The sequence below is a fragment of the Lithobates pipiens genome, unplaced genomic scaffold (assembly GCF_037356315.1).
Source record: "Lithobates pipiens isolate NorthernLeopardFrog02 unplaced genomic scaffold, aLitPip1_a1.2 Scaffold_10, whole genome shotgun sequence".
Lineage (NCBI taxonomy): Eukaryota > Metazoa > Chordata > Amphibia > Anura > Ranidae > Lithobates > Lithobates pipiens.
Window position 1 is genome coordinate 93,086,508 of NW_027507686.1, and position 27,813 is coordinate 93,114,320.

Sequence of the window (27,813 nt, forward strand, 5' to 3'; positions counted from 1 at the left end):
CTGGGCAGAAGTAACTGCCTATCCATCAAATGGCTCGCCATTTCATAAATGTCTTGCAAGACAATTTCATGGGTAATGTATTACTAGACCTACTGATTACAAACAGCACAGACCTGATTGCGGATGTGGAAATTCAGAGCAACTTAGGAAACGGCAACCACAGGTCAATTACTTTCAGTATAAATTACAGAAATAGGAAGCACAAGGATAATACAAGTACACTGAATTCAAAAGAGCCAACTTTCCTAACTTTCGGCCTTTGCTACGTGGCATTAAATGGGATAAAATCCTAGGAACAATGGCAGTGCTTTAAGAGCTTGCTAAATAAAGGGTAATGACCAGTGCATTCCAATGGGAAATACGTTTAAAAGAGATAAAATTAATCCTGGGTGGCTAAACGCGAACGCAAAAATGCCTATAAAAGCAAAAGAAAAGACCTTCAAAAAATATAAAGCCGAGGGGTCATTGTCAGCATTTCAACAATAAAAAGAATAAGAGCAAAATCAGGTCAGCTTAAATAGACATATGTTGGCCCCAGAAGGGATGAGGAAGGGAATTTGGTTACAAAAGACAATAAGGCAAATGTTTTAAATGTATACTTCTCCTCAATTTTCATGAAGGAAATATGAGGATATCATAACCAAGACTGTAAAATGTTAACGCCACGTCACAGAAGGTACCCTCATGGATAACAGAAGCCAGTATCATTAATAGACTTAAAAAAACAAACACAAACAAGTCACCATGATCAGATGGCTTACTCTCGAGAGTCCTTAAGGAACTCAGTCAAGTGATAGCTAGACCATCATTCATAATATTTACTTTCCTCACTGGAATGGTACCAGCTGACTGGTGAAAACCCAACGTGGTACCAATATTTAAAAAGGGCGGAGATATATTCCTGTAACTGCAGGCCAGTCAGCCTAACATCGATAGTCTGTAAGCTATTGGAGGGGAGAATAAGTGACTATATCCAATATTTTAGTAATGAAACCAGTATGGATTCAAGAATGATTGTTCTTGCCAGACCAATCTATTATCGTTCTATGAGGAATTGAGTTGCCATCTAGATAATGGAAGGCCTGTGGATGTGGTCTATCTGAATTTTGCAAAGGCATTTGGTGCAGTCTCCCACAAACATTTACTTTACAGACTGAGGTCTGGCAGCATGAACCATAGGGTGAGTACCTGGATTGAAAACTGGCTACAGGGACAAGTCCAAAGAGTGGTGATAAATTGAAAACACTGAGAATGGTGAATGTTGAATTTATTCATAAAAGATAGAGGATGGGACACATCTAAATCTCAATATTCTCAAACGATACAAAGCTAAGCAGGGCAATAACTTCTGTGCAGGATGTGAAATCCTTACAAGAAAACCTAAATAAAGTAACAGAGTGGGCAACTACATGGCAAATGAGGTTTATTGTTGAAAAATGTAAAATAAAAATTATTAATTTAGGTGCTAAAAATTTGAACGCAAGTTACTCGCTAGGGGGGAGAACTTCCGGGGGAATCCAGGATGGAAAAGGACCTAGGGGTCCTAGTAGATGACAGGCTCTACAAGACTCTGGTCCGGCCACATTTTGAGCATGCCAGTCAGTTCTGGGCACCAGTCCTCAAGAAGGATGTGCTGGAACTGAAAAGAGTTCAGAGAACGGCAACAAAGCTAATAAAAGGGACTAGATGATCTCCACTATGGGAAAGACTACAAGCATTGAACTTATTCTCTGGAGAAGACTTAGAGGGGATACGATAGTGATGTACAAATACCTTACTGGTGACCCTAGCATAGGGAGAAAAATTTTCAGTGAAAGGTAGTTTAAAAAGTCGTGGCCATTCACTGAAATTGGAAGAGTAACAGTTTAACCTTAATTTGCCTAGAGGGTTCTTTATTGTCAGAGCAGCAAGTATGTAAGTAATTCTCTTCCACTAGCAGCAGTATCAGCAGGGAGTGTCAAGTTACCTGGTAACTCTTTTAAGACGTCTTCCAAGGTAGCATCTGAGAAATAGGGCTGCTCCCACCTAAAACAGGAAAAACATCATCCACCAAAAGCTGTCACATACCCCAGTTATATAGGAGTCCCGAAGGAACAATAGGGAAATATATACCATCCTTCCATAAATCTTTTGCCTAAAAAAGAAAACAGACAGGTACTGCCCTGGAAGACTTCCTAGAAAAAGGAGCCATCAGGTACCCAACTGTTTTCCCAAGTCGTTTTCCAGGACAGCATCTGCAGGGATTTAGCGAGGAATACCACTAGGGGAGTCTACAGACCAAGGGACCTTTCTAATGAAAGATTGGTCTTGGCTGAACAGAAAATCTATCCTGTAATGGCTTGTAAGGGTACTTACCACCTGGCAGATCTGGTGTCGAATAGCTCCTGCATTCGCCAGGTATAAAGATGGCCAGGCCCTGGTAGCACGGGCTGCGATTCTCTTTGGTGGTACACAATTGAGATTGGTAGATGTAAGAGATGCTAGTCTGATCTAACTGCCAGCTCTGAGGAGATATTGAGGGGAATCCCTTCCTCTGTCCATACTGGTGTCAAACATTTGTAAAAATGACCTCTGACTCCACTGAGAGGTTTCTACATATAACTATGAAGAGCATCAGGGAACCCCTAAATTAAATCAGTGCAATCCCACGTACACACAATCGGAAATTCCGCTAGTAAAAGTCTAATGAGAGCTTTTGGTCGTAAAATGCAATCGTGTGTATGCTCCATCAGACTTTTGCTGGCGGAATTTCAGCCAGCAAAAGACTGAAAGCATGTTTTCACTTTTTCAGTCGGAATTGCGATCATCTGTACAAATTCCGACGCGCAAAATTCCTACGCATGCTCGGAATCAATTCGATGCATGCTCCGAAGCATTGAACTTAATTTTCTCGGCTTGTTGTAGTGTTGTACGTCACCGCTTTCTTGACGGTCATAAGTTCAGAGAACGTTTGTATGACCATGTGTGTGCGCAACCCAAGCTTGAACGTAATTCAGTCGGAAAAAAGCATTAGGAGTCGTACTAAAATCAAATAATCTGTGGGCCATGGGAAAAATTGCTCCACACACTGGAAGACCGTAGGAACCAAAAAAAAAAAAACTACAGCGGTTATCAGACTGCTGTCCTTAAAAGTGGCTACAAAAAAAATCATCGCTCTAATGCCAAAAGGTTTGCCAAGTGTCATTGGCCCTGGAACCGCCCAGGCACCATCTAATGAGCAGTCAATTAGGCACTGTAAGCATGGAAACACTGCCTTCTATCCCTGGTTGGGTCTGAAAATAGCTAAGACATCACCCATACCCCCATGCCTATAGTGAACTACTGTAAGGACTATAGAGACTGGAGGATAAAAACAGTATAGTAGAATTCCATGATACCTAGACCATAATTGATCCCTGCAACTCCTGAGGTGTCCAAATAACTATTTAAAGCATGGACTAACAAACAACGCCCTTGACCAGTGGAGAAAGGGGTGACCAGGTAAGCACTCTGATCACAAAAGAAAGATCACAATACACAGGAATTGCTACTGTAGCACTTAACCCCGAAGGAGCGGCTGAATTTCTCGGCTTACCGATTACCTCCATCAGCTTGTACTCATTGTCCTTGTCTAGGGGTTCCCAGGGCTGATAACCCAGTAATTGTAGAGATCGACATGTGAATTCCTTGTTAGGATTTTTATTTAGCATAAAACAGTTGAACAAACTCAGTCTCCAAGTTGGGAATAGAGGGTATCAGGATAAAGTTTAGCTCAGGTGCTCGGAACTGCTGGCTTCAATAAAATTCTCTCTCTGTACATAATCCAGGGAATAGCCACTCGCAACTGGACTCTTTATCTGTTAGATAAATCCTTGAGCTTGAATTTAGCAGCCAACAGGTAATTCTAGCTTTGCAAAGTCTCACACGGACTTGGTTGAAAAACTTCGCTGTAACTGGAAGGATAGAAGTAGGAACTTTTCTTACTGTACCAGAATCTTTCAGCCAGTCCAACGATACAGCAAGAAATGTGGATTCAATGCCCATGGCAGCTCGGCTTCCAGGCTCTTACCGAACAGCCAGCCTTGTGCGTAGCTTGTTTTACTGAAGAGTCCTCCCCTGGTTGCATGTAGAGTTGCTGGGCCTCTCCGAACTTGAGATGGCACCGGAACACCTTAGAATCCTCCTTCCAGTTACTGCACCTCAGACTAGCCAGTTCCGAGGCTCGGAAACAGATGGATCCACACCCCAGGCCATGGAATCAGCAACAACTTCTGGACCGGAACTCAGAACCACGTGACTTCTGCACCTTAAGTACCCTCTCCCGGAAAACTCCCACTGATTGGCTCAGAGAGGGTTCTAAGGCCTCTCACAGATGCGAGCCCCACCTATGATCAGGCAGAACCTTAATAAAGCCCAGCAAAACTGAAGCCAAAGCACAATTTAGCACAATTAACCCCAAAACAACTATAGTTTTGGGCAAAAACTACATTTACGAACATAGAACATACCGTATATACTCGAGTATAGGCCGACCCGAATATAAGCCGAGGCCCCCAATTTACCCCCAAAAAAACTGGCAAACTTATTGACTCGTGTATAAGCCGAGGGTGAGACATGCCTGTCCATCCCTGTGTGTGTGTCCGTCCATCCCTGTGTGTCCGTCCATCCCTGTGTGTCCGTCCATCCATCCCTGTGTGTGTGTGTGTGTCCATCCATCCATCCATCCCTGTGTGTGTGTGTCTCCATCCATCCATCCATCCATCCCTGTGTGTGTGTGTCTCCATCCATCCATCCATCCATCCCTGTGTGTGTGTGTCTCCATCCATCCATCCATCCCTGTGTGTGTGTGTGTGTGTGTGTGTGTGTGTGTGTGTGTGTGTGTGTGTGTGTGTGTGTGTGTGTGTGTGTGTGTGTGTGTGTGTGTGTGTGTGTGTCCAGCCTACCTTTGTCCCGAGCCTCCGTCCCGTGCCTTGCCTCCTTGCCTCCGTCCCGTGCCGTGCCTTGCCTTGCATCCGTCCCGTGTCGTGCCTTGCCTTGCCCCCGTCCCGTCCCGTCCCGTGCCGTGCCGTGCCTTGCCTTGCCTCCGTCCCGTGCCCTCTTCGTCGGCGGCCATTGTAAAATTCAAAAGCTGCGCCGCCGCCTTCGCCTGTGATAGGCGGAACACTGAATTTCCCAGCAGCCTGTGTTCCGCCTATCACAGACGTCGTATCATCCTCGTCCGTAGTACGAGGATGATACGATGTCCGTGATAGGCGGAACACAGGCTGCTGGGAAATTCAGTGTTCCGCCTATCACAGGCGAAGGCGGAGCCGGAGGCGCGGCTTTTGAATAGAATGGCCGCTGTCTGTCTGCTCGACACGCTGATCGAGCGGGCAGACAGCGATGACTCGAGTATAAGCCGAGGGGGGCACTTTCAGCCTCAAAAAAGAGGCTGAAAATCTCGGCTTATACTCGAGTATATACGGTACTCATTAGCAGTACCGGCGCTACACTACAATGCTAATCAGTTACTACGCATATGAGCAATATGTAAGGACAATCATACAGTACATTACTTTACAGGCAATATACCCGTCCCCCTCATCTGAATGCAAATGGCAGGTGTTCTTTCTGTGTATTAAGTCTGAGTGTCTCTCTCCCCCCCCCCCCAGGACTCTGGCACTAGTTGTGATACTGGTAGGAGTAGAGTTATTTAGATCCCTGCTTAAGAGACAGTCTGTAGCAGTAACAGGATAAACATTCATATTGACTAAAGTTTCATTTCAACACAAAGTCCAGCTAGATCACTTCAGGCTGACCCCCTTTGCAGGTATAGCTATGTAAAAATTTTAAAAACGGTCTATACTGTGTACAATCCAGTAATACATGATCTCATCCTGCTCTGAACATGGCAAGTTGCTCTCCATTTTCATCATTTTTAGGCACTGCTGAGTTTGTACAAGGAAGCTGCTTCTGTCTGATCTGCAACTGCCATGGTTCTGTACATGCCATTTCATGGTTTAACAGTTTGGTTGATGCAGCAAGCAAATGTGAGAGTTAGCAATCCAGGCATGAACTCAGTAGGAATAGTTCCACTTTGAGTCACTTCTGCTCAGGGGCCATATAATAAGATACATATTGACTATATTTGAATATAGTGCCATAACAACCCAAGCCGGGTATAAGGTCAGAGTGATAGCAAATAATGAAACACTGCCTATAAACCCAGTACATATGCTGCAAAGTATTATATGAATGACCTGGCTCAGAATATACGATTGAATAGGACATAGACATCACAATACAATATAGTAGCCCCATGTCCTTCATGTTATGGCACTATACAAGAGGGCGTACCAACACGAAGACCATCTCTGATGGCATAAGAATTGCGTATGCATTAAGCAATTAGTAAAATCCAGGACCTAGGTACAACTTGCTCTGTATAAGGCCTCATGCACACGAGAAGATGTTAAACGCGTGTTCAGAGGAAGTTGGACACTTTTTTCAACTGCTCCTGAACTCATTCAATGTTATCCTATGTGTCCATGCACACAGTCTTGTTTCTTGCCGTTTTTATGCAGTTGCGTTTAACCTCGTTTTTCCAGAAGCAAAAAAATGGGTTCAGACGCAAAACGCCGCTAAGCGTTTTTAAAAGGTGATCTTTTTTTTTACATTAAAAATCTCAAAAATGATTGCAAATGATGAAAAACCATTAGAAAAATATTTTAAACAATTGCAATTGCAAGTGGACAATCCACAACTTGTGGAAGGTGACGTGGCAGGTGGCAAGTGGACAATCCACAACTTGTGGAAGGTGACGTGGCAGGTGGCAAGTGGACAATCCACAACTTGTGGAAGGTGACGTGGCAGGTGGCAAGTGGACAATCCACAACTTGTGGAAGGTGACGTGGCAGGTGGCAAGTGGACAATCCACAACTTGTGGAAGGTGACGTGGCAAGTGATGTGGCAAGTGGACAATCCACAACTTGTGGAAGGTGACGTGGCAAGTGATGTGGCAAGTGGACAATCCACAACTTGTGGAAGGTGACGTGGCAAGTGATGTGGCAAGTGGACAATCCACAACTTGTGGAAGGTGACGTGGCAAGTGATGTGGCAAGTGGACAATCCACAACTTGTGGCAGGTGACGTGGCAAGTGATGTGGCAAGTGGACAATCCACAACTTGTGGCAAGTGATGTGGCAAGTGGACAATCCACAACTTGTGGCAAGTGATGTGGCAAGTGGACAATCCACAACTTGTGGCAAGTGATGTGGCAAGTGGACAATCCACAACTTGTGGCAAGTGATGTGGCAAGTGGACAATCCACAACTTGTGGCAAGTGATGTGGCAAGTGGACAATCCACAACTTGTGGCAAGTGATGTGGCAAGTGGACAATCCACAACTTGTGGCAAGTGATGTGGCAAGTGGACAATCCACAACTTGTGGCAAGTGATGTGGCAAGTGACGTGGCAAGTGACGTGGCAAGTGACGTGGCAAGTGACGTGGCAAGTGACGTGGCAAGTGACGTGGCAAGTGACGTGGCAAGTGACGTGGCAAGTGACGTGGCAAGTGGCAAGTGGACAATCCACAACTTGTGGCAAGTGACGTGGCAGGTGATGTGGCAAGTGGACAATTCACAACTTGTGGCAGGTGACATGGCAAGTGACGTGGCAGGTGACGTGGCAGGTGACATGGCAAGTGACATGGCAAGTGACATGGCAAGTGACATGGCAAGTGACATGGCAAGTGACATGGCAAGTAGACAATCCACAACTTGTGGCAGGTGATGTGGCAAGTGACGTGGCAGGTGACGTGGCAAGTGGACAATCCACAACTTGTGGCAGGTGACATGGCAAGTGACATGGCAGGTGATGTGGAAAGTGGACAATCCACATCTCATGGCAAGTGACGTGGCAGGTGAGGTGGCAAGTGACGCGGCAAGTGGACAATCCACAACTTGTGGCAAGTGACATGGCAGGTGGCAAGTGGAAAAAGCACAACTTGTGGCAAGTGACGTGGCAGGTGACGTGGCAAGTGGAAAATCCACAACTTGTGGCAGGTGACGTGGCAAGTGACACGCTAAATACAAGTACACTGCAGCTCTCACAGCTGCTGCTACTCACTCTGGTCTCACAAAATTGCTGAAACAGTTAATACTGTTTTTTGAGCTGGGGAGGGTCTATGATGTTAGCTTAACTAAACGCTTCTAGACGCAAACGCGGTAAAACGCCGCTAAATCGCGGTAAAAATCGCGGCAAAACGCGCGTTTCTAAACGCCGGTTTCAGCTTTTAAAAACATGTGTCCAGCAGAGTTTGCATCTGCGTCTCGTGTGCATGAAGCCTAAGGCCTCATGCACACGAGACGCAGTTAAACGCGTGTTCAGAGGCAGTTGGACACTTTTTTCAACTGCTCCTGAACTCATTCAATGTTATCCTATGTGTCCATGCACACAGTCTCGTTTTTTGCCGTTTTTATGCAGTTGCGTTTAACCTAGTTTTTCCAGAAGCAAAAAAATGGGTTCAGACGCAAAAGTTTCCACGTTTCAGACGCAAAACGCGGTAAAACGCCGCTACCGCGTTTTTCCGCGTTTTCGTTTATAAGCGTTTTTAAAGGCGACCTTTTTTTTACATTAAAAATCTCAAAAATGATTGCAAATGATGAAAAACCATTAGAAAAATATTTTGAACAATTGCAATTGGACAATCCACAACTTGTGGCAAGTGATGTGGCAGGTGAAGTGGCAGGTGAAGTGGCAAGTGACGTGGAAAGTGGACAATCCACAACTTGTGGCAGGTGACGTGGCAAGTGACCTGGCAGGTGATGCGGCAAGTGACCTGGCAGGTGACGTGGCAACTGGAAAATCCACAACTTGTGGCAGGTGACTGGCATGTGACGTGGCAAGTGGACAATCCACTTGTGGCAGGGGATGTGGCAAGTGATGTGGCAAGTGGACAATCCACAACTTGTGGCAGGTGGCATGGCAGGTGACGTGGAAAGTGGACAATCCACATCTTGTGGCAAGTGACGTGGCAGGTGACGTGGCAAGTGGACAATCCACAACTTGTGGCAGGTGACGTGGCAAGTGACGTGGCAGGTGATGTGGCAAGTGACGTGGCAAGTAGACAATCCACAACTTGTGACAGGTGAAGTCCAATGACCAAGCGTCTCACCAGAAGCCTCTGTAAACACCGGGAGTTGATTAGAGCCTGAAGTTTGGATAGCCTCAGCATTGGAGTGTTTAACCACTTCCATACAGAGCCTATTCTGGCACTCTTCTCTTAAAATTATTCAGAACCCCCAAACTTTTTTTTTTTTTTTTTTTTTAGCAGACAACCTAGGGAATAAAATGGCGGTTGCTGAAACTTTATGGCGCACAGTTTTTGCGCAACAATTTTTGAAATGCTTTTTTATTTTTTTTGAAAAAAAATAGTTTCATGAATTAAAAAAAAAAAAAAAAAAAAAAAGTTAGGCCAATTTTATATAATGCGAAAGAGGATATTACACCGAATAAATAGATACCCAACATGTCATGTTTTAAAATTGTGCACACATGGAATGGCGCCAAACTTGGATACTTGAAAATCTCCATAGGCAGCGCTGTAATTTTGTTTTACAGGTTACCAGTTTAGAGTTCCAGAGGAGGTCTAGTGCTAGAATTGTTGCTTTCACTCTTACGCACATGGCAATACCTCACATGTGTGGCTTTAACGGCGTTTACATATGTGGGCAGGACTTACACATGTGTTTGCTTCTGTGTGCGAGCTACCGGAGACGGGGGCACTTTAAATTTTTTTCTTCTTTTTATTGCTTATTTTACTTTTTTTTTTACACTTTCTCTTTAATTTTTGTATTTTGTTATCACTTTTATTAACCACTTAAGGACCGCCGTATTGCCAATGTACGTCATTACAATGGCACAGGCAGGCACAAGTACGTACATGTACGTGCCTGCCTTCCAGCGGGTGGGGGGTCCGATCGGACCCCCTCCCGCTGGATACGGCGGTCCGGTTCGCTGCAGGAGCGATCCGAGATGAGGGGATGGCAGTTGGTTTCTGGCCATCCCCTCTCGATCGCTCCTGGCCAATGAGCCAATGAGAAGCTTCCTCCCCTGTGTAAATGTAAACACAGGAAGGAGGAAGTGATGTCACACTCCTCGTGTCGGTCTTTTTGACCGGACAGCGCGGAGTGAAGACATCCAAGTAAGTGCACCAACAGTCCACTGACACATAGGTACACATTTCACCCCAGTCACCCCCCGATCGCCCCCCCCCCCCCCCAGTCACAGTGTCACTAATTGCAGTGTTCATTTATTTACTGATCACTGCATTTAGTGTCAGTTACGACTGTAAAAAGTGTCAGGGCAGCTAGTGTTAGGCCCCTTTAGGTCCAGGGTAGCCCCTGAATACGATCGGCTCTACAAAATCCGGCCCCTCATAAACCACTTCAACCAACGTTTTGCAGACTTGTTTACTTCCCAAAAAGTTGTCTGCGTTGATGAGCCCCTGATTAAGATTACTGGTCGCTTGTCATTCAAACAGTACATTCCCAACAAGCGTACCAGATACGGGGTCAAGCTCTATAAGTGCTGTGACAGGGCCACAGGCTATGCATGGAGCTTTATGGTTTATGAGGGTAAAGATAGTTGCGTAGAGCCGGAGAACTGCCCTGACTACATAGGAAGCGCTGGCAAGATAGTGTGGAAATTGGTGTCACCCTTATTCGGAAAGGGGTACCACTTGTACGTGGACAATTATTACACCAGCGTGCCACTGTTTAGTCACTTGTTTGATAATCAGATTGGCGCATGTGGCACCGTGCGACCTAATCGCCGGGGCTTTCCCCAGTGGCTTGTAGATTCCTGTCTTAGGCTGGGGGAGAGAGCCTGCTATCGGTGTAATTTGCTCGCTATGAAGTGGAGGGATAATAAGAATGTTTTCGTTCTTACCTCCCTTCATGCAGACACGACGGTCCAAATTCCTATGGAGACTGGTATTATGGAGAAACCCCTCTGTGTCCACGAATATAACAAAAATATGGGAGGGGTGGACCTCAATGACCAGTTGTTGGCGCTGTATCTAGTTTCCCGTAAGGCCAGACGCTGGTACAAAAAAGTGTCTGCTTACTTATTTCAATTGGCTTTGCTGAATGCTTTTGTGCTATACAAAACTTCAGGCGGGACTTTAACCTTTCTTTTCTTCCAAAGAGAGGTTGTCACAGAGCTTCTGTATCCAGACGGTTCTGCACCTCACCATTCCCAACCAAATGCAGTAAGCCGGCTGCATGAGAGGCATTATTCTTATGCCATCCCGAGTACCCCTACCCAACGAGCCCCCCAAAAAAGATGTTGTGTCTGTACCAAGCGCGGATATAGGCGTGACACCAGTTATTGTCCACGCTGTCCTGGCAATCCTGGTCTTTGCCTTGGTGAGTGTTTTGAACGCTACCACACACTAGTGAAGTATTGGCGTAGGGTACAGCATTTCACAGGCTAGGCACACCAACACAGAGTCTCCCAAGATGCCATCGCATTTTGAGAGACCCGAAATGTTACAGTTGTTACAGTTTAAAAAAAAAAGTGTATAAAAAAAGTAAAATAAAAAATATATATAAAATATCTCTCTCTCTCTCTCTCTCTCTCTCTCTCTCTCCTTTACCGTTTACTGTGTTATTGTTAACCATTTTTCATGTTTTCAGGTACGCCATTCAGCTGCAGCGTGGATTTATTTATCTTGACAGCAACAGCGTTTGCTCCCATGATGCATAAAGCCATGACTCCAGTGCTGTAGGAGGTGATTTCACCACCACAGTTAAAGCATATATGCCGAAGCATGGGGGCATAAGGGGTGGAGGAGCGATTTTGCTCCTAATGCCGCGTACATACAGTCAAAATTCCGACGAAGGGCTTGCCCGTGGAAAAGTTTGAACGTATGTAAGCGGCATAACGGCATGACTAGTCACCAGTCATCTCTATGATCTTCACCCGGCAACGGCCAATTCTTTCTCCAGGTCCCCGATGGCATGGGAGAGCCCGGAGAAGCACCGGAGGGCGGCGGGAAGGGGGGTGCCGCAATGATCATTCTTATGGTGCACAGAATCACCGGCTGAAAAAGAGGATGATATCTTAAGGATGTCTGTAGCTGCAGGCATCATTCAGATATTTTCACTGAAGGTCAAGGACGTCATATGACTTCCTTGGGCTGGAAGTGGTTAAATATGCAAAGAGACAAAGGACTCCAGATAGTGTGATATTGATATTGTCTCTTTAAGCAGTTTACTGGGTTCAAACTGAGAACATATTTCCAGTGCAAACAAGCCAAAAGCAATTCCTTACAGGTCATTAAAAGTGATCACGCATGTGCAGAGCGTGTGTACATAGCATAGTATAATTTGCTCTGTGGCTACCAATGCTTTACTGTATATATCTATCCAGTGGAAGTACTGGGGGCCTTCAGGTAAAATAAGTGTAAGGTTGAGCACAGCAACTGGTGTGTATAGTGGATACTGGTAACCCATAATTAGGTACAGCTTTCTCTCCTCCCCAACCAAGGCCAAATATTTTGCTGGAATGAGTCACACATATAGAGAAAAGTACACTGAAGTAGGGCTGAAACGATTAAATCGATATTATCGATAATGAAAATCGTTGTCAACGATTTTCATTATCGATTAGTTGGTCCGCACCATGTGATCCGCAGAGCGGGCCGCGGCCTTAGGAAAGACCGCGGCTTCGGCCTAGCTTCGGAGCTGGCATCCATCTTGGTACACCCGGCGGCGGCGAGCTGACGTCACCCCCAGCGCAGCATTCAGCCTGTGTCAGCCCAAGTGAATGAATTCTGGAGGAGTCACGGAGTTCTTCTGTCCCCGCACATCCCCCGTGGCGGGACTACCGGTCGGTTCTCCCTGCTGTCTGTCAGTGTTATTGTACGGTGCAGGATGAGTTCCTCAGTCCTCACATTGCTGGGGTCTGTGTATGGGGGGGAGGGGGATTACTCCAACATTAACCCTTTCCATACAGCCTGCCTTGTCAAGTAGCAGATTGAATGAAGTTCAGCCCTCAGAGACTTCACATCTTCCCTCCAACTTTCTTAAAAAGTCCTGACTTCTGTCCCCGCACATCCCCCATCCTCTTCTTCTGTCGCCGCACATCCCCCCGTCCTCTTCTTCTGTCCCCGCACATCCCCGCTTTCCAGCGCTGCCGTGATTGGAGGTTGTGCTCTGCACATGCGTGCATCCATCTCCCGGCTTCGGGGTGCCCTTCGCTCCATTTGGAGGAGTCGGCCGAGTCACGTGTGGCGGGTCCGGACTGAGATTCCGCCCCACACCACCCCGGCACACCGAGGAGGAGCCGCTGTCACCATGAAGGGGTGAGAAAACCCGAGACACCGGAGGGGGAGAGGGGAGCACTGAGAAGAGGTGGGGCAGTGACACCATGTGAGAGGGGAGGAATGTGTCATCTATACTGGGGGGGGGGACACGTGTGTGTGTGTGTGTATGTATATATATATATATATATATATATATATATATATATATATATATATATATATATATATATATATATATATATATATATATATATATATATATATATATATATATATATATATTTCTCCCCCCCCCCCTTTTTTTTTTACCGATTAATCGAAAAAATAATCGGCCGATTAATCGATTATGAAAATAATCGTTAGTTGCAGCCCTACACTGAAGTAAACATTATTATCTCAATCAGGTGAGAAGCAACCAAAGTCTCTCAAATTAAAGCTAATGACATACTAAATCTTGAAATGTGGCCAGAGCAGTCAGAAGAACCGCCTGTGATCATGAGCAGGCATTAAGCACAGGTTTGTCTATGCAGTCCTTGCAAAGGGGACTAGTCCAAGAGCCAGTCAATTATATATTGCAGGATCCACCCAAAATCAAGCACAGAAAACCCGACTGAGCCCCAGACTGAAAGACGAAGGTATCTGGCATCTTTTACAAAGTAGACTAAACCCTTTTAAGACTCCCAGGGATTCTTTTGCCACAGGTTTGCTTATGCACGTTTGGCAAAGATTTTTGGCCCAGCTGGCTGCCATTTTACCATCACAAGAAGCACATGCTTAGGGAGGCAATACAAGCCGCTGGTCTTAGCCTTTTAAAATAAATAAAATCACTGCTGCTACCAATTATGTGCATAGTGGTCTTGGTAAGTACAGAGGTGGCCTCAGCGTGGTCTGGCTTACCTTGGAGCAGTCCTGGCTTGCAGGCTCTGCAGGGCAGGATGGTGCAACGATTGACATGGTTTGCTTCAAGCAAACATTCAACACATGTGCCTTAAAAGAAGCTTTTCCTGCCCCTGCTCCGGCCCCGCCCCAGGCTGCCCCATCAGCAGTATGAGTGGACACATACCTGCTGATAGTGTGCTCTGTCGCCCCTGCTGCAGAAGGTATCTGCCTCCACGAGATTGAGGATGCATGTTACAGGTTCCAAAAACGCTACCTTGGCAAAACCGAAAGTGATGTCACCCGCTGAAACCAATCAGGATGCACCCGGAAGCGACGCAAGAGGAAGTGCGTTTGCTCATACCTCCACCAAAATGGAACAGGTCGGAAGTGATGATGTCACCACATCCCACAAGCAAGACACCACCATCTTGGTCACCCTGTGCCCCAGACCGAGCACAGCAGGTGGGAGCCAGTGCCTTGGGGGAAAAAAAGAGCAAATGCCACTCTGTGCTCCTGGCCCTGCGGCAATGAGGGAGAGACACTCAGGGCGCTATCATTTTGATGCTTGCACATGGGGGGGGGGGGCTTCTTACCCCCCAGTGGGAGCGAAACCTCAGGCAAAAAGGAGGGAGTAACCCACGAGGGGGGTCCTCCAGTTGCCTCCGTCCTGAAGCTGCCTAACCTCCCTAGGAGGCTTTGCAGGCAGTCGGATGGGGAGGCCCTTGCAACTAGCACAGAGCCTAAAAGGAAAAACTGCTTGTAGTTACTGTTGGTCCAGGGGAAACACAAGAACTGAGGTATGCAACAGCTTTTTATAATGGTGGATGATGCGTTTCCTGTTTTAGGTGGGTGGAGCCCCATCTCACAGATGCTACCATGAAAGTGTTAGTGTTGTGCCAAACTTCAGGGTTCTAGGTTCCTATTTAAAGTAATCTCCTCTCTGGACCTGTAAAACACTCTGCCAGGGACCTTTCGTGCCACTGTTATATTAGTACACCAAGGTTTGGATCCCAGAGCCCAGACCTCCAAGGAAAGACATTACAGGCAAAACATATTTTCTTTTTATCACGAGGCCCAGGTACCATCTACCTTAGGTGTTTGAGTATAGGCCCTGAGCCATGAATCCAGTTGTATAGCTCCTAGGCCTTTGCAGAGACCGTAAAACAGAGCTCTCTTCTTAGCACTTTTTTTTTTTTTTGCACACAAGTATTTTACAAACCATACATCCGACATGGATTACATCGATAAAAATGGAGAGAGAAACCACCAAGATGCATTAAGAATAGTAACATTGTACATCTAAACCAAATCTGTTTCCAACCCAGCCATTTTCCCAGATATGCGCTTTCCTTTTTTTTTTTTTTTTTGTTACTGAAAACGAATTGAATTCCCCTAAGAAAAAAACTCCCATCCCAAGGGATGTCAGTCTTCCTCCTTCTTGAACATGACATCTTGAACATGACCAACCACCTTAGACACTGGCAAAAAAAAAACTGAGGTACTCTCCATACAGGAGGGGTTATATAGGGGAGGAACTCACTTTGTAATTAGGGTTACCAGTGACCAATTACCTGAAGGTACTATCTAACCCACTAATTACTAAGCCTCTGTGTCCCGTTATGCATGAACAAGAAAAGCAGATTGAGGAGGACATTGTCCCCTGTATGCAAACTGTTCCCTGATAGCACTGTGCAAAGTTTCAATGATTCAGAGTGTTGATCCTTCCCTCTCCCAATCTGTGCGCTACTTTAGGATTATAGAACACTGGACAGATTCATGTTCTTATGCTCATAAATGTTCTCATTCCTCCAGCAGAATGTTTATAAAAAGATTAACTCAGTGGGACAGTAGTAGGTGTACAGACCTGGAAACGCACACGCATCCCACCACAAGTTTTTCCTATTGATATAAGAATTAGTGGGATTAAATCTCCACCACTAGCCTAAAAGTGAATGAAAATAGAGTAACCAGAGGAACCATGCTTTGGATCCTTCCCAGAACTGCTTTACAGGAGCTACGAATTACAATGCAACCTTCTCTTCCCTTGATGGCTTCCACTCAATGTTGCTTGAACTTTCCTTAAATTCCAGGTCTTGTAAGTGTGGTTTGATTCAGCCACAAACTGACATTTTCAGACTGATTAATATCCTAACTGTTAGCTACTGATAACCAGATTATTAAAATATACCTTAATCACCACCAAAAGCCAAAGATCCACAGACATTGTAAAAAAAAGATCTGATTAAAGTTTATGGCTGTTATACAAGCAATCAATTTAACTCTTCAAGCTACAGGTTACTTTTCTGCACATGATTTAAATGCTCATGAATGACCTTAGTTTTGAACAGTACATATCTTTACATGTATACACACACACACACACTAGAGCCTGGATACATGTATTGTAAAAATAATAGCTAGATACTCCGATATGAAATTAACTTTTTGAATCTGCTTCATTATTTATTTAATGATTGTACAACATAAAGAACCTTATAAAGTACATTGCAGACAACATTGTTTTTTTTAAATTTTTTTTATTGAATCTGTTGTAAAGTAACAATGTGGCCTGTAAGTCCTGTGACAAGTGAATTGTATAGCTAACATTAAGATGATCAATTGCACAATACATACTTTACTTACCTTTACAACAACAATAAAGTTGAACTCTAGACAGGATTTTTAAAGCATAGTCACACATCAATCCAGCTTGGACCAAAGTATCGTAATTGTTGTGGAAGCTGCAAAATCACTGTAGTAATAGCAGTGACAGCAGCGATCTTCTGAGTCTTGTGCCAAGTGGTTTTCCTTCTAGATAATAACCACAAGCAGTCTCTCGCTTAGCAATGCTGGCATTCAAAGAATTAGAATTGTCCTGTATTTTTTTTTAACCGGTGCCCGACCGGCGCACGCCAGTGTACGGCAGCAGAATGGTACAGCTGGGCAAATGGGTGTACCTGCATGTCCCTTTAAATTTACCACCGTGCCATCTCCGTGAGTCAGGTCGTGGTTCCCACAGACTTAATCGCCACGGGGGACACACAGGGAGCAAGAATGGGAAGATGCTAATGTAAACAAGCATCTCCCCGTTCTGCCTAGTGACAGTGACACTGATCTCTGCTCCCTGTGATCGGGAGCAGAGATCAGTGACGTGTAACACATAACACCCCCCCCCCCCCGTTAGAAACACTCCCCAGGACACACTTAACCCTTACCTTGCCCCCTAGTGGTTAACCCCTTCACTGCCAGTGTCATTTACACAGGAATCAGTGCATTTGTATAGCACTGATGGTTGTATAAATGACAATGGTCCAAAAAAAATGTGTCCGATGTGTCCGTCACAATGTCACAGTCACGATAAAAATCGTTGATCGCCGCCATTACTAGTAAAAAAAAAAAAAAAATTATTAAATAAAAATGGCATAAAATTATCTCCTATTTTGTACACGCTATAACTTTTGCATAAATCAAACAAACAGAGATTTTATTTATTTTTTTACCAAAAATATGTAGAAGAATACGCATTGGCCTAATCTGAGGGGAAAAAATGTTTTTATATATTTTTTGGGGATATTTATTATAGCAAAATGTAAAAAATCATGTGTTTTTCAAAATTTCGCTCTTTTATTTATAGCGGAAAAAAAAAATAGAAACCGCAGGGGTGATCAAATACCACCAAAAGAAAGCTATATTTATGGGAAATAAAGGACATCAATTTTGTTTTGACCACGCAATTGTCAGTTAAAACGATGCAGTGCCGAATCGCAAAAAGTGCTCTGGTCAGGAAGGGGGTAAAATCTTCTGGGGCTGAAGCGGTTAATGAATACAAGCATTCTCATTTTGGATGAGGTGGGCAGAGAAAGAATCCTCCTTCCTGTGTAAGCTCTGACAAGAGAGTTTCAGAACTTACACAGGGCTTACTTTCATTCCAGTGGCTGAACAAAGCAGTGGTGGAGCAGTGAAAGAACAGGTTTGTTACAGGCCACTTTCACATTGAGGTGCTTTTGCTTTAAAAATAGTGCCTGTAACATGCCTCTTCTGCAGCCTAAGTGTGAAAGCCAGAGTGCTTCCACACTGGGGTGGTGCGCTTGCAGGACAGAAAAAAACAAAAACCTGCAAGCAGCATCTTTGGGACGGTGTGGGAACATTGTATACCCTGCTCCTCCACCCATTGGACAGCGCTTTGAAAGCAGTGTTAGCGGGCACCTTTAACCCTTCCTGAGGGGGGTTAAAAGCGCCGCTATAACAGCGGTAAAGTGCCACTAAAACTAGCAGCGATTTACCACTAACAGACCTGCCGCTTCAGTGTGAAAGTGGCCTTAAGGTTTTAATGGTAAATTGCAATTTAAAAAATTAAACAGCAGCAGAATTGGGGACTTTTACTCATCTAAATTAAAGTAGAACTGTAGGCAAAGATTTTTTTCATTTTGGATAAACCCTATCATTTTGTGTCCCATTTCAGGAGATTTCACTTCCCTTTCTGTCCCATAGTCAAACAGGAAGTGAGAAGAAATCTCTGCAAAAAAGGAAATTCCTTGGGAAAGGCCAGGTCTACAGAACTAGTGTCCCAATTGGAATTTCCCCACTATTACTTTTATGCGGACAACCTAAAATTTGGGATATTCTTTACTTTTAATGATAAATGGTAAACGGGACAAAGAGGGTGCGTGTCCATAACAGGTGCACAGACAGCAATAAAAACTGACAGTGGTTCTAAACTTTTCTTAAAAATTTTTTTTATTGGGAGCATAGATCGTGGGTGTACTGCAGGGCTCTTGCAGACATTGTATGTAAGCTGTTTGGCCGTACATCCTACGACTAAGCACTTACACATGAACAGGAAGCATCTATGAACTACCATAGAGCTCAACTGCAACATGGTAGTTCATTAAAGTGGTAGTAAACTCAGTACTAACACTTATCTTGTACATGCAGGCAAGACTAGAATAAGACTTGCACAGTTTAAGAGATATTCAAAATGCATGCAGCTGATGATGATATTACCAGCGCATACGCTCTGAAGGTCAGGCTTACAGAGCTTGTGCTGGAAACAGTGGCTCATGTAGCCGGAGGCCACAAACCATGAAGGACTGGGGGAAGATGCCAGCCACCTCAGTTGATATTGCAGCACTGGAGGGGTTTGTTCGAAGGTAAGTCTATCATAATGTGCTATATTTCCCCCGCCCGCTTGTCCCAACTGGGAGCCGGGGGATTTGTAACATGTTACACCCTGAAAATGGTTGTAACATTTTACAAAAAGTTAACTTATCCTTTAAGTGTAAAAAAATTATTCACATCACTCGGATACAGCTAGGAATAGAGATATTCAACTCATCGTACTCTCAAACAGGACATACAACATACATTTCAATAGAAACCTACAGTGTTACTGTGTGTGAGTTTACTGCATCGTTAGCAGATGGCCCAAAATAATAAATTTTTTCTATGAAGAAAAAAAAAAAAAAAAAAAAAAACGAATCTATCCAAAATGAAAAAAAAAAAAAAAAAAAATTGTCATTGGTTCTACTTTAAGACATAGTAGATAAAAAAAAAAAAAAGATTTTTTGTAATACGCACTAGAAAACTATAATATTAAATATTAATAAATTATGAAAATCTATTTTGACATACACATGTAAAAAGTTTCTGTACAGAGATTAAATATAGAAGTTACCTGACCATGGAGTGGGTCATCACTACCCTCTTGCTCTGAAGAGAAACTTTCATCTTCATCTTCTGAATAATTCTCAATATCTGGGGAACGATCTGTGAACAGAATAAGCTTTGCTTAAAAAAAAAAAAAAAAAAAAAATTCAAATTGTGCTCCCCCCACCCTCTGCCCATTTTAAGCTGTGGCCACCAAAAAAAGGACAGACATTGTTCTTGTCATGTGTTTTGCAAAAAAGGAGTGCTCATTAAGCCAGCCACACATGGATCGAAATTCGGCTGGTTCAGCAAGCACTGGCCGAAGTTCGATCCACTTATGGGCAGGCTGATTGTACCAAAGTTGATCCATCGATCAACTTGTGTAAAACCAGCTTGTCGGATTTTTCTACATGCAAATACTGCCAGTCGCTATAACATGTATCCTTGCATTTTGCCAGCCGGGAAGGCTCCCCTCGCCCCCTGCTGGTGATGCCACAATAGCACTGCAGGAGACATGGAGTGCTGATGGGGGAATCAAGCGAGTCATCTACAGTACGGCTTGTCTTAATCCAATTAGAGAGTATCAAATTAGGATTAGTGAACTCCAAATTATTTAAGCCATTGATTATGATGTCAGGATACCATTCAGGCAAGTCCTGGAAGTTACATAATTTCCCTTTTTTTTTTCTTTTTTTGTTATTAAAACCAGCTGCCTCTGTACAACATCCAACAAAAACAAATGTGTCCTTCCTTTATACTTTACCAGGAAGCATTGACACTCCTGATGGAATGGGCTTTGACTGATAATAAAGGAACCTTGTTCTTCATAATATAGGCCTTAGTAATAGAGAAGCAGCCTGACCCTTGTGAGGACCACTCGCATGGAACAAACAGGGAATCAGTCTGTGGAAACAGAACTTCTCGTTAGCATCTTTTGTTCTAACCTGAAGCATCCTAACACAATGCCACAAAACCCTCAGGGCTTGAGCTTCAAAAGTCACCATCAAAGGTAGCGACCAAAAGCAGGGTGGGAGATTGGAAATTTTCTGTCACAGGTCCCATCAGTAAGAGCCTACGGCTCATCTGCAAAGCAATTTACGATGTCAACATACCACATTCTTCTTGACCAAGCAGGTGCAATCAGATTCACTAGAATGCCCTCCAGCTTTATTATTCATAATAGGCAAGGAAAAAACTACAGTGCAGGGAAGGCATAAATCATGGAAAACGGATCCCAGTGAGACCCCCACAACATTCATTGTAAAACACCCAAGCATTTCTGGTTTAGGACATAGACCTGTCCAGTTTTTTTTTTTTTTTTGTTAATCTTAGCACTATGATCAACAACGGACATCCCCCAGTGCAGAAAAATCTCTCGCTCATTCTGGCAGATTCAGCTGCTGATGGCTGAGGTGGTTTGCCTGTCCGGAACTCACTCACTGCACTCACCGGAAATATGCACCCCTCGAAGGGGTATTTCACTTTCACAGCATTCGCCACTGTGCGGCAGTTTCCAGATCCACTCCTTTAGTGGCAGTTCTTTGCTTTGCTCTTTTAGATATTCATTTGTATCACCCACATGCAGAGAAAAGATGCTCCCATAACATAATACTGTTTTCCAAAAGATTTATTGAGATTGTACAGTTGAAAACATACTCGCATCCTCTGTGTTTAAAACCAGGAAGCCAGGATGATTCTCATTCCATTAATTGCCTAATGTTTCAGAAGGTTGACCAGCAACCTCCCCTAGCCAGACGACCACATTCCCTGAAAAGAGAAGCTCTCCAGAATGGAAGGATTTCCCAGCATGTAACTTCTGCATGGATATCCACCATTTGAGTTAATCCGGTCTTGGGAATCAGAGGCATTGGCAGGTCCAGGGATTCCTGAGATTCATTCCATAGTGACAAGATATTGAGAGTTAGAGCTAAGGAGTTAAACTGGGCATAGGAGACAACATGCAAGGTGGCTACCATCTTTCCCAGCACCTTCATGCAGGCTTCAAAATAGAGCGACTTACCAACTACCTCAGGGACTCCACCAAGGACTAAAGAGAACGGCATTTCTCCTGCAGAAAACAATACCTTCGCTTGTGACAGGTCGAGGACTAGGCCCAAGTACTGCAAATGTTCTGTCGGAATGAAGGTCGAGTTCTAAAGTTTCAGTACTCAAAGAATCTTTCCAGGACATGTATGTCGGACATTCAGCTCCCCAAGAGGCAAGTCTTCCAGGCACTCCACAATGTAGGTATATATAACCCCCAAACCAAAGCTAACACCTTTGTAAACACTCTTGATAGGGGAAATCCCTCACTGCAAAAGCACAGAAACTGTTGGTGAGGCATAATGTGCAGGAGAAAAAAAGCTGCAAAACTCCAGCTTGTAGCCTATGGACATCACAATACAGACCCATTTGTTTGTAATTTCCAGAGTCCAGGCAGTCTTGAACACCGACAGATGTACTCTCACCTGTCAAAGCGGGAGCACCTCTTCACTGTGAAGAAGACTTGCCTCCAGACACGAAGGTCCAGTTCTCCTCAAAGAACTGGGGATGTAGGCTTTTGCTGAGAGCACAAGGCTTGCAGCTTACTAAAGTAATCCTTTGAATAAGACGCTGACAGTCCTGGTGGATGAGATTTTTTTTAAAGTGGTCATTGATAAAAGACCCATTTAGGAAGAAGACTCCGGAAGAAGTGGTAACTTCTAGTTAGTGTGCACCATGTCTGTCAGGAAACCCAATGTGATCTTCTGTGACAGCACCAGACTCCAGAGATTACTGATGGGAAAGCCTATCTATAGAGGATTCCCGATCCTCAACAGTCTCTTCCTCTTGAGGATGTTCCTCTGATGCCTCATCATTCCAAAAAATGGGGGGGGAGAACAGCACCCACATTTGCATCCCAGGCATTCCAAAGCAGCAAGAACCCCTGAGAGCTGAGCCCGCAAATCAGAAATGGCTGTAAAAAAATCCTCCCTTAACTCGAAAGAATGAGAGACTTGTGCCCCTGAAACATTGAGATACCAGTGAAGATGACCCTAAACTATTATACGGGAAACTGTGCAGGGAGTCCTTCTGACATGCCAGAGGGATTTGGGAACCAACCCCATCATCCTTCCCTGTACCTCTCTGCCTGAACAAGGTAATCGCTTCCTGAAGGTTAGGGAAAGGAGGACTAGGTACCCTGGAGATCACTGCCCACCGACCAGCAACATTACAAGTCATCCCTGCTCTTGCAGGCAGGGTTTGGGTACAGGTCCCTCTGGTTTTTCAGGCTGTAGGCAAACAAGCCAGATAAAGCCCATCTCTACCCTAGCAGAGGTGTGCAGAATAAGCCATAAAACAGCTGACTAAGCCCACTAAACAAGATCTTAAGAAAAATAGCAGGCGTATCAATCACCTTTGCACACTACATAAAAACCAAGGCTTTGCCAAGATAAGAGGAATTATGCCTGGGTGGGGAATTTGACTTTTGCCAGTGTCCCTTCACCTAAAAGTGGCAGGATAACCCAAATAGTCATGAATATGAAGTACCCTGCATCCTGTGATGCATGGCTAAGAAAAACCTTTCCACCCAGTGACATACCCCCCAAGGTCTCCCTATTAATGTCTAAACATGAACGCAAACTTACAGCAGCAAGTTGTTTAATTGCCATGGAAGAAAATATTGGAGACCAAACTACAATAATACCAGGAAAAGGCCTGGAATCAGAATATATAAAAGTATTAAACCATCTTCCTACAGAACAATTTCCAAAGCACCACTACATGCTGAAGTGGGGAAAACCCTAGGCAAAGAGTTAAAGGAAAACTGAAATCTGGAAGCTGTACAAAAAAAAAAAAAAAATGCAGAGGACAAAGAACTGTTCACCAGTATTGTCTGTGGTCTTCTTCCCTGCGGTTACACTTTTTCAACATTTTCTCATTACGGACTTGCCTTTACTTTTTCTGCATTGCATCTCCATATGAAGGCATTCCGCTTGGTTAGACGGGATTTTCATTCCCCATATCAGAAACTCCAGCAAAGAGAACAGTTAAAGAGAAAGTAAAGGCTGTGATTTGCCGGAGCCGCTATGACGTCACTCCCGCACATGCGCACGGGAGCCGACACTCGCAGCATATCGCCGCGATCTGCGGCCTGCCCCAGCGCGCCTACGCGCCGCTGTCTACGGCGCATGCGCCATAGACAGCGGTGGCTGTCTTCGGGTAAATATCTCCTAAACCGTATAGGTTTAGGAGATATTTCTTGGACCTACAGGTAAGCCTTAATCTAGGCTTACCTGTAGGTCAAAGTTGGTTGTAAGGGTTTACAACCACTTTAACACAGTAGTATCACCAAAGCCCATCCTAATTTTGTACAGCAAGATGCTTGATCACAATGAAATGGAAGAACCACTTAGGGCATGCAGTACTTTAAGTGGTTGTATACCCACATTTTTAACTTTTACCTACAGGAAAGCCTATAATAAGGCTTACCTGTAGGTAAAAAAAATATCTCCTAAACCTGTACGGTTTAGGAGATATTCCCCTCTGTATGCGCCGCTGACTGCAGCGGCGCATGCGCACAAGGGGTTTCTCGCCGTCAAAATCCGGCAGCGTCCGAGCGGCCGGACTGAAATCTCCCGCGCGCATGCGGTACCCGGAATCGCGGTACGATATCGCGATACCCGGAAGAAACGCCGAGGGAGCATGTCAGCTCCCTCGGCGTGGATCGGGCCAGATGTCGGGGCCTCATTCTAAGGTAAGTATTTCATAATGAGCTAGTATGCGGTGCATACTAGCTCATTATGCCTTTTTCTTTGCAGGTTTAAAAAAAAAAATTTAAAAATGTGCGGGTTTACTACCGCTTTTAGTGCAGCAGATTATGATGAGAATTACTGCATCACAAAGGCTCTGCAGTAAATAGACCTGTACTGAAAGGTCACTCGTAACATTTCAATAATGTTCTGTGTAGGGCTTCAACGATTATTTTCAGAATCGATTAATAACCTTAAAAGAAAGTGGTGTATAATTTAGTTAATATGTAAAGTTAAAAAAATAAAAAAAAGGGCAATTTATTCTTAAATATCTCTATGTGCAGTGGTAAATATAAAGAACCAACCAACCAACCATATGGTTAGGGAGTAAAATCTTTAATCCACTCTGAGAATAACGAACAGAAGAAATATACTGTATATACTATTAGAGGTTGAATCTAGCATCATCCAGACTAAAAAAAATTATTAAAATAAATTTTGCAGATTTGCAAATAGAACTGTAATATATTATATGCTGGTCATACAAAAACAATGTCTTCCTTTTCATTTTAAAAACGTTCGTTTGATTTTCTAATCGTTGGGGTCAAATCGACATTTGTTTTCAACCATAGTGATGGGAAAATTTAGAAATGGAAAACTTCTTGGTCAAAGGAATTTTCAGACAGTGTGTTTTCGTTCAGAAATTACATTTGTTTTAAAACAGAATGTTAAAAGCAAGAGAAAAAATTTCAAACATGTCTTCATTCAGCGAATGTACAAAGATTTTTTTGTATGAATATTCTCGTCTGAAAATTGATCAGTGTGGCCAGCATGAGGCTCGGTACACAACTATGCAGTTTGCTTTTGATCTGTTTCTGCAGTGCGTTTTGCTGTGAGTTTTGATTTTTTTTGCACACACGATTTTGCGTTTTTTTTTTTTGTTTTTTACAAATTGCTGCAAAAAAAAAAAATTACATGCTTTTCTGCAGCTTCCCCATTGAAGTATATGGAGCCAAAAAAGCAGTTTTGCATTGAAAAAAAATCATTGACCCTTTCCAAATATGCAGCAGCTGAAAAAAGCATAGATGTGAATCTTAAATGAACTGTAGTGCATTTCTGCCCAAAGCACCCAAAAACAGATATTTAGTAACATAATGATGTTAAAAAAAAAATGTAAAAAAATAATAAGAAATTAGCCCTTTATAGTACAAAAAGCGCAAATAATCGTTACTGTTTTTTGTTTTTTTTCTGTGCAACAGTGAAGTAAAACTTTTTGTACTCTAAAGGGCTCATTTTAGTTTTAACCCCATTATGTTACTGACCAATTAATTATGAAAATAGTAATCAATTAATTTCATAATTGATAAGTTGTCAATTAATCGATTAGTTGTTTTGGTCCCAGTTCCGTGGGGGGAAAAAAAACACAAAAAAACGTGTAACATTCTATGTGTAATCCCGGATGCTGAACCATCCTTTCACAGCCCCGCCCCAGTACCCTGTCCAAATCTTGCCCTGCCTTAACCTCCACAACATCTCCAAAGTATGCCCCATCCTAACCAATGACACCACAGGGCTCGTAGTTCACTCCCTGGCCATCTCTCGCCTCGACTACTGCAACTCCCTCCTCACAGGATTGCCTTTACATAAGCTATCCCCCGTTCCATCCATCATGAAGCTGCAGCCAGGCTCATCCACCGTATTAACCATTCAGTGTCTGCTACTGCTCTCCATAAATCCCTCCATTGGCTTCCACTCGCCCAACAAATTAAATTCAAAATACTAACTTACAAAGCCATCAACAACTCAGCCCCCAGCTACATCACTAACCTAGTCTCAAAATACCAACTAAACCGTTCTTTTCATTCCTCCCAGGACCTCCTGCTCTCTAGCTCCCTAGTCATTTCATCCCATACTCACCTCCAGAACTTCTCTCAAGCCTCTCCTATGGCGCTCACTACCCCAATTGGTCTGACTATCTCCTACTCGGTTTGCTTTTAAATGATTCCAGAAAACCCTCCTCCTCAGAGAAGCCTATTATGCCCCTACCGAACAAACGTACTTTAATTTACTCCATCAGCTCATCCCCCACAGCCATTACCTTTTTTATCACTTGATCCTTCCCCTCCTAGATCGTAAGCTCTAATAAACAGGGCCCTCCAATTCCTTCTGTATTTAACTGTATTGTAACTCTACTGTCTGCCCTCGTGTTGTAAAGCGCTACACAAACTGTAGGCACTATAAAAATCCTATATAATAACATACAGCACCAGGTTCGGTGCATCAGTACTTTGTCTCCCAAGGAACAGCGATCTATAAACATATCATAGATGTTCAGCCTATGGAACACCTTACTACTCGGCTAACCAATTTCCATAGACAAATATAAGAATACCTGGAATCGACTTCAAAACCTAGAAGCAACAGATTCATGTTAACTTTAAAACTTTTTTTTTTTCAATTACACAGACCAAATTTGTTTTTGGGATATGGGACATTGGAGTTTTGATGTAGGAGAACAGGAATGTTACAATACTATTTCAAAGAGCTTCACTACTTTACCATGGCTCACGGTTACAAAAATGACTAATAAATGTGCATTAAATAACAAAATATGAAGTAAATCAGTCATACCAGACAGCTTGGCTTTCGGTCCTTCATGATCAATTGGTTGGCTTGAAAGAGAGTGGACATTTATCTCTGCGACAGGGAAGGAAACATCCTTGGCATGGCTATGAAGAGACAACACAAGACCGCTCTCACTGGGAAACTGCAAAACCTAAAAAAAAGGTAAAACATGGCTTAGAATTGATGAAACAAAAAAAAAAAAAAAAAGTTATTAGGCTGAAAAATGAGAATGTCTCATCCATAGTAAAGATCACAACAACACTAGTTATTCAAGGATGCAGTAGAAATAACACATGAAGAGTTAAAAGGGACTGAAAAGTGTATTCCTGAAAAAGCGTGGTAAACAAGAGCTCAAGATGTGATATACAGACAGGCATTGAACAAGTCACCATTTTTCCAAGTAAATATATTTTTAAAGGTGCTATTGACATGGAATTTTCACCACATCAGTAACAATGCAATCCATACAAAGAAACACCAAATAAGTTCAGAGGTTAAGTGGTCTAATAAAAGGGGAACACAGGTAAACAGTACTGAACCTGCGAACTGAAATTAAAAACTTCATAAAAAAACCTGTTGGTAATGACAGCTTCAAGACGCCTCCTTTACGGAGAAGCTAGTCCATGCACTGGGGGTTCAGGT

At 43.6% G+C, this 27,813-nt stretch overlaps 1 protein-coding gene across 1 annotated transcript in view; it reads right to left on the bottom strand.

Moving 5' to 3' along the window:
• The window catches only part of PACS1 (phosphofurin acidic cluster sorting protein 1), a 654,146-nt gene that overhangs the window by 473,116 nt on the left and 153,217 nt on the right, over window positions 1–27,813 (bottom strand). The window contains exons 5-6 of the mRNA XM_077450086.1: window positions 27,178–27,322; window positions 19,842–19,933 (exon numbers count right to left, since the gene is read on the bottom strand). Coding sequence (XP_077306212.1) covers window positions 19,842–19,933; window positions 27,178–27,322 — 237 coding nt within the window. The remainder of the gene's footprint in view (window positions 1–19,841; window positions 19,934–27,177; window positions 27,323–27,813) is intronic.